Source organism: Anguilla anguilla, chromosome 16 (genome assembly GCF_013347855.1).
Source record: "Anguilla anguilla isolate fAngAng1 chromosome 16, fAngAng1.pri, whole genome shotgun sequence".
Taxonomy (NCBI): domain Eukaryota; kingdom Metazoa; phylum Chordata; class Actinopteri; order Anguilliformes; family Anguillidae; genus Anguilla; species Anguilla anguilla.
In genome coordinates, this window is record NC_049216.1 from 34,609,136 (window position 1) to 34,616,771 (window position 7,636).

Below are 7,636 nucleotides of genomic sequence, written 5' to 3' on the forward strand. Positions count from 1 at the left end.
GCTTAACAATGGCTGGTCTATACAGCTGGCTTTGATCCAGGGACCCCCACCCAGGATCAAAGGGGACCCCCCCATGCAAAGGTGACCCTGCGTGCACACAAACATTATGAACCAATGTTCTGTTCTACTACTGACGAAAACATAACTCCAGTTTTCGTGGCATAAAAATAGAATCAGTCAAATGGAAGATTCTGAAGCTATCGCTCCTATTTTCTATTTTCTGACCTGTCAGGCAGACAATGATACAAAATCCCCCCCCCCCCCCCCCCAAAAAAAAAAAAACAAAACAAAAGAAACTCCCACAGAATTATTCCCGTTCCTGTTGTGAAGAGGTGAGCTGCACTAATTACACGCTGCACTGGAGCGGTCGTGGAGTTCCACTGCAGGCTACTTTTAGAAAGTGCAAGTCAAGGTTTAAGGTTTCAGTGTCGGCAACAGGAAGCGCTTTCTCCCAGGCAGGGAATTAGAAAGGGAACTAACAGTACACTTCAGAGAGATCCCAAACAATAGCAAACACAGGGCCAGGGAGACACAACCACCACGCATCTGTATGGAAAAGTCACGGCAGAGTGTATTTGTTTGTGCGCGTGTGTGTGTGTGTGTGTGTGTGTGTGTATACGCAACAGCCTTTGGTCTGTATCATCACATCCATCGTGTCAGGTGTTCAGGTGTGCAGGCTAGGCAGAACTAATACGCTGCATGTATGTATTTTGAGAATAATTTACTTTTTAACAAGATGCTGAACAGCAGGATGGACGTCTGGTTTGAACCTTAGACCTGTAAGCGAGGGGGAAAGGACAGGAGGGCACGTCCCCAAATGTGCAGTTGGGTAAGACTGGGGGGGCCATGGGGGGGGGGGGGTTCTTGTATGGAATCACTTCCTGATTGCCTTCAAAACAATCTGTCACCCCGCTGAAGCTTAAAACATGTTCCGCTTTTATTTAAGTGCTTGGGGCGTGCGGGGGGGCACCGTTTTAACACACAAAATACCGGAGTTTATTTTTAAGCTTTGTGACGGAACTGTCTCCACGGTGGCAACCATTTAAGTCAGGACAGGGGGGAGGGGGGCAGGGGGGAGGTGGGTGCTTCTTGCGGAAGATGGTGGCTTCAGGTGGGGGGGGACGTTTGGGGGGGGGGGGGGGGGGAGACGACGACGACAGATGAGTCACATCAAGGAGACAATTCCCGCACTGCGTTTCCTGTATTAGCGACAGACACACGCTGTGGCTGCCTCCTGACTGACCTCATCAGTTTACCCATTTCAGATTTAGCCCTTTTATTATAAGCAACACTTTCCAATGACTTTCCAGTAAATATGGACATCTGTCAATGTACTGGGTAAAGGCTACAGCATTATACTACATTTGTTTTTTTATTTTTTATAATTTATTCCTTTTTTTGGGGGGGGGGGGGGTGGATTTTTGAAGAATCAAATTCTAAATTTTTAATATTTAAAAAAACACATAATGTAGCGTATGTTTCTTACTTACCTATATTACATTTATGATTCATTTATACAAGGGAAATAAACTGTTCTCACGACTGCTGGTTCAAATATGGTGTCACTGCAAAACTGACCAGGCTAAACTCTTTGGCCAGAATCTTCAGCCATTTCTCCTAATCCATTATCACTGGATGCCACTTTGACCTTTGAGATCACCGCACGGGACCAGTGAGCTGTCCAGTTAGCTTGCCTTATCAATCAAGTGCTTTTGCAAGATTTGAGGTCAAGCCTGTCATTTTTAGAGCTTGAGCCATGTTTCCTGAATTTCCAAGGTGATATATTAATTATACAATTTATATTATATATAATATTGCCTCACTTTCATGACTTTCCAGGATTTTTCCCAAGGATTTTAAAAATGATTATAAATGACAGGTGGAAGGGTCCATTAGGTACAGCAGTAGCTGTAATGTCTCACTCCGAACGAATCAGCAAATACCCAGAATTCCCCCAGCTGTTTTACATCTGAAACTGAATCTCCTTGGAGCGAGTCATTTTAAATTTATAAAATCATTCTTTTACTGTGTCTGTTTAGATAATATATTTTCCAGTCACCCCCCCACCCCACACGTACAAATAAAACCTTGAAATATAATCCTTTCAGGCTAACATCCTTCAATACAATCTGAAATACGGGGACATTATATTCAGCCAATATGCTTGCTCACGAGTGCCTTTCAGTTTTAGTTTTCAGTCTACCCCCTTGTATTGGACAGCGCCCTCTGGTGCATCTCTGTAGTCAGTACAACTAACACTTGAGGCGGTCCTGATACTTGATTGAACCAGTACTAGAATATTACAATTTTACCATCACAAATAACTGCACGTTTTGTTTTAAACTTAGAATTTAAAGATAATATCTAGAAGTGACGAATTAGACGGACTTTAAGTAAACCACTTTTAATGTAACCAAATTTATATTTGCATTCATTTTCAATGATGTTTTTCAAGTATAATTGTATGATGTGTGTTTTTAAGTGTTAAGTATCTTTACAGAGACACATTTGTGTTTATGGCAACAAACCAGTGATCTGTCTAGTTGATTTCAGCAATATTATAGTGATACTTCACAAATATTACAAGCACACTGACATGCCAACATAAGAAGTTCCATTAAGGTTTTTTTTCCAGTTTTCCAGGCTTCCAGGCTTCTCAAGTGCACTGAACTTTTTCCACAACTTTTCCACAAGCTTCCAGGATGAAAATATTTCAAGGATTTCCAAGGATTGTGGGCAAGTCTGAAAACACTTCAGTGGTGATTGTAAAGCCAGTTTATGCGCCACCAAACACACTTGATCACAAAAGCAGAACAGAGTGACTGCTGACATTCACTTTTATTGTGTTAAAATGCTTGTTTTGGTTCTGCAGCTGCGTCTTTATTTTCCTTAAAATTATAATTAAGCCACCATGTACAGCCTGAGACAAAACACCATGCAAACGATGTAAACGTGAAATCTACAGTGGAAAATGTCATACAAATATAGTTTAAAAGCAAAAAAAGTCTGGAATACCTTCCTCCATTCTGGCTCAAAAACAACCTTTCTTCTTAATGATAAAATACAATATTATGCAACGTTATGTCAACTTCACTGTTCAGCCCACCAAGAACTCAAAACTCAGGCTCTTCAACCCATCCTCGCCCACCCACCGCCCCCGCCCCCTCCCCAACACACACAACTTTCACTGAACCCTTTTGTCCGAAAAACTCAGAACTCCTGCACAGTTCATTAGGAAACACACAGTAACGTCTTGGTAAATGTCTGTTAAATAAGTGGCTAAAAGTAGAACGAGCCGAAGTGTTGTACGGTGATGGTGGGATAGGGTGGGGAGGGGGGGTGGGGGTGGGGGGGGGGATGGTGGGGTGCCATGGAAAAGCTCATTTCTTCATATGCAGCCCCCGAGGAGGTTCTCCTCGTACCCGGGCCTGTGTACGAGGCGGAGAGACTAGTGCTGGACGAGCCACGCGTTCACACCGCGCGTTTCCACATCGCGTCGGCGTCAGAACGGAACCGTCCCGAAAAACGTGCAAGCAAACCCCTCTACCCCTCTCCCCCCGTCCCCCGTCCCCAAACAGACCCTCGCCCCTGCAGTCCCATACGTCACCGAACCGTCCCCAGGAACCGGTGGGCCCAGGGGGACGAGAGCTGGCGGACTGGAGGAGACAGGACCGCTGCTGATTTAGGACCTATTCAGGACCGATTCAGGACTGATTTAGGACCTATTCAGGACCGATTCAGGACCGATTCAGGACCGATTCAGGACAGATTTAGGACCGATTTTGGACCTGTCCACCCTGACCAATCCACAGCCCGTCAGCCAAGCGCCACGCCCCCACTGGAAAAGCGTGGTCCCACGGGGCCCTACGGGAAGAAGGGTGACCCCCCCCAGGTCCCTGTCGGTGGCTGCAGCTCACCACGCTAACCTGCTAGCGGAGCGCCCTGGTGCAGCTCATAACCGCTGTGCATTCTGGGAGCCGTTTCCGTCCGGGGCCACACACACAAAGTGCCCAAAAATCTGCAAGAGCGCCTCCCACAGGCTTGGATGCCTGCAGCTATCCCCTCTAAAACCAAACCCCCCGCCCCCAACCCTCCCAAACCCCACCGCCCCCTCCCCCTAAACATTCCCACCCTACACAAGCCAAAGTGCCCTTTCAGTGGCATTTACACTAGCACGTCTAAAACCTGAGCATGAGAAACAAACACAAAGATCAAAATGCATTACTTGATGTCATAAGAGCAACTAAAAGAAAAAAAATTATAATAAAATAATAATAACAACAATTATTCATCACTGTACACACATTACAGTGACAGAGCAGGAGGCTCTATAGACTATCACTGCTGCCACCTGTCTACTGGCCACACCCCTTCCTGTCACATTCCCCGCCCCCCTCTACACCATTAGGAGATAAGGTCGTTAACTGGCCACACCCTTTCCTGTCATATTCCCCACCCCCCCCCCCATGCCCCATTAGACCATTAGGAGATAAGGTTGTTAACTGGCCACACCCCTTCCTGTTATATTCCACACCCCCACTCTCACTATTAGATGAGCTCATTAATTAGCCACACCCCTTCCTGTCAAACTGCCCACCCCCTCACTCACCATTAGAATACAGGGTCATTAACTGGCCACACCCCTTCCTGTCATATTCCCCGCCCCCCTCACTCACCATTAGAAGACTGGGTCATTAACTGGCCACACCCCTTCCTGTCATATTCCCCGCTCCCCTCACTCACCATTAGAAGACGGGTCATTAACTGGCCACACCCCTTCCACTCGCTCCCCCCCCCCCCCCCCCGCCCATACTAGCCATAGGAACATGAGGCGATTAAGGCACCAGCGTATGTAATCTCACAGAGTGCGTCTGGGTATCTCTCCCTGCCAAAAAACACTAAAACAATAACTTCTCACCCACATCCCACACTTCCCTATTACCAACGCAACTTCTTCATAAAATCTTCAACCGTTTTCTTTTTGTAACCAGTTTTCTTTTTTCCTATTTTTTTTTTTTTTTAAAACAATTTTTTTAAAACATATCATTTTTTTTGATTTCATCCCACAAAAGCAGGCCGAGGGAAGATGATATTCGTTGGTTTTTGAGGGCCTTGTTTTCTCCTGCTAAAACGCATTTCCTTTTACGGGTTTTTTAAAATGTATTTTTTTGCGAGGAGCGCAGCGATCACTTCTTGGCGATGTTGTTGAGCTGAAAGAGCTCCAGGATGTCCAGCATGGCCTGTTTGATGTTTTCTCCAAAGCGCTGCGAGTCCTGGGGGGGGGGAGGGGGGGGGTGAGAAAGAACAAGAGAGTTAGCAAGATCTGAGCTTGGGGGGGGTGGGGGGGGGGGGGGGGGGGGGGGGGGCAGTATGGTGACCAGGGTCCAGGACCATGTGACGGGGAGATTTAGTGGCACAGAGAGGTACTCTTGAGCAAGGTCCTCAGTGTACATTATTATATAACATAACGCATAAGCCAAGCAAGCCGCCTTGTGTAAGACCTGCCTGCTTATCAAACAGCTCATGTTATGCAATCTACAGCCGATAATCTACAGTTATCAGAAATAACCAGAAGTCAATAAACACTGAGTGACTTGCGATGGCTGCCTGATCTGTATGTGTGTTTGCCATGGGTATGTCGCAGGTATACTGCATGTTTTGTCTACACGAATGTCGCTCTAGATAACAGTGCCTGCAAAATTAATAAATATCGATGTAAATCTACACACAGTATTTCCACCCAGTGCATGTACCTACATGACTATATACTGTGTGCTCTTCTCTCTCTCTTACCATAGGTCTGGTCTTTGAAACATGGAATAAATTCAGGCGTGCCAGTGTAGTAGAACTGGGCTTGTAACTGAGTGGGTTGCAGGTTCAATTCTTAAGAAGTGACACAGCCATTGCGCCCTCCAGCCCTTAAGTACTTAACAGAGCTGCTTTGGGGAATACCTGGCTGTAAGTTACCGTGTGTGGGTGTGTGCGCGTGTTTACGTGTGTGCGTGTTTGCACGTTTGTGTGCATGCGTGTGTCTGTTTGTGTGTGTGTGCGTGCGTACACGAGTGTGTGTATATGTGCGCGTGTGTGTAAGCAGGGCTGCCGTTTCCTAGGCGACCAGGCCTTGTGGGAAAGGTAGGGGTGTTCCTGTTCTCTCCTCACCGTCTCTGGGCTGGACAGCTTACTGGAGATGTGGAAGTTTATCAGGTTTTCTCCCAGGATGATGTAAGACACTCCGTAGCCATCATCAGCCACCTGACCAAAATGGACCAATGAAACATCAGCATGAAAAACAAATTCATTGAGCACCTTCATCTGAACACTGGCCTGCTCAGTCTCCTCCACCAGGCTACTTCTACACAAAGCTACACAAACATAAACGGGGACGTGATCTTTCCATCCACACACTAATGAGTGAGAGCCATCGGGAGGAGGAAAAGGACGAGGAGGAGGAGGAGGATGATGAGGAAGAGGAGGGCACTGTGACTCACCGGGCCGAAGCCGCCCCCGCTGGACACAAGCTCAGGGTGCTTCACCAGGTCGAACAGCTCCACCTGCTGGAGGGGGGTCTGGCTGGTGGACAGCCTCCAGGGCTCCGACAGGACCTGCGGGGACACGGCAGAGTCATGCATATTCATGAGCTGCGCGCCGCGGCCACGCCTCCAGATCTCCGTTTCCACGACAACAGGGACGCGCACACGACAGAGCCTTAAAATCGAACTGCAAACTGAGACTCCACTCTTTTCTGGGGCTTTCTTTCTGCCGGCAGCCATGTTGGGCCTTGGAAACCATGAGGCTACAGTATTTGGCCATTCAGGTACATGAAGCATTTAAGAGACTGAAATCAACAATCAGATCCCATCTAACTCGCCCGGCCTGGACTCATGGATACGGTGAAGTGACAGAGTCAGGGAGATTCCGCGGCAGGACGAGGCGGGGAGGGCTCCTCACCTCTTTGAGGAAGGGCGAGTCCACCCCCAGGTATTTGGACACCACGTACAGGCAGAAGAGGTGGCGGTCGATGCCCTTCCCCGTCATCGCCAGCCGGTACAGCTGCTGGTGCTTCTCTGCCGCAGCCTTGAACAGCTTCATCCTGCTCTCTCTCTGAGGGAGGGAGGGAGAGAGGGAGGGAGAAGAGAGAGACAGAGGGAGAGAGAGGGAGAAAGAGGGGAGAGAGGGAGAGAAAGAGAGAGGGGGATGGAGACAGAGAGGGAGAGAGAAAGAGAGGGAGGGAGAGAGTATTTTTACATTTATCACATTCTCCTGCTCTCCCGGAATCAAAGGATCAGCCATGTGATGAGCTTTCTGTTTGGGGGGGTCATGGAGTTCCCAGAATTCCATCCCCTGAGTACAGTACACCACGCGGTGGTGAAGATACCCACAGCCAATACTGCTGGGGGGCAGTGGGGGGGCTGACACAAAGACCGGAGGGGTGGGGGGGTTGTTAAGTGCAACCTAATTAACGTGATACGCTTCAGCCAATGTTGGTTATTTAACAAATTCATTATGTTTGCATTACATACAGAGTGACCATGTGGCATATTCACCACAGCATGTTATAATGGACAAAGGACGCCCCCTGGAGGATAAACCATGCTAACGCAGGACAGACAGCAGCGTCGGCGTGCTGCGCAGAGCG

The 7,636-nt window shown here is 47.9% G+C and overlaps 1 protein-coding gene across 2 annotated transcripts in view; it reads right to left on the bottom strand.

Annotated features, from left to right (window-relative positions):
- Positions 1-4,990: 4,990 nt before the first annotated feature.
- Positions 4,991-7,636, bottom strand: part of cpt1aa (carnitine palmitoyltransferase 1Aa (liver)) — a 28,964-nt gene continuing 26,318 nt past the window's right edge. For both annotated transcript variants that reach the window (XM_035395589.1, XM_035395588.1), the window contains exons 16-19: positions 6,949-7,101; positions 6,489-6,602; positions 6,160-6,252; positions 4,991-5,273 (exon numbers count right to left, since the gene is read on the bottom strand). In XM_035395589.1, the coding sequence (XP_035251480.1) occupies positions 5,187-5,273; positions 6,160-6,252; positions 6,489-6,602; positions 6,949-7,101 (447 nt within the window). In that variant the 3' untranslated portion in view covers positions 4,991-5,186. The remainder of the gene's footprint in view (positions 5,274-6,159; positions 6,253-6,488; positions 6,603-6,948; positions 7,102-7,636) is intronic.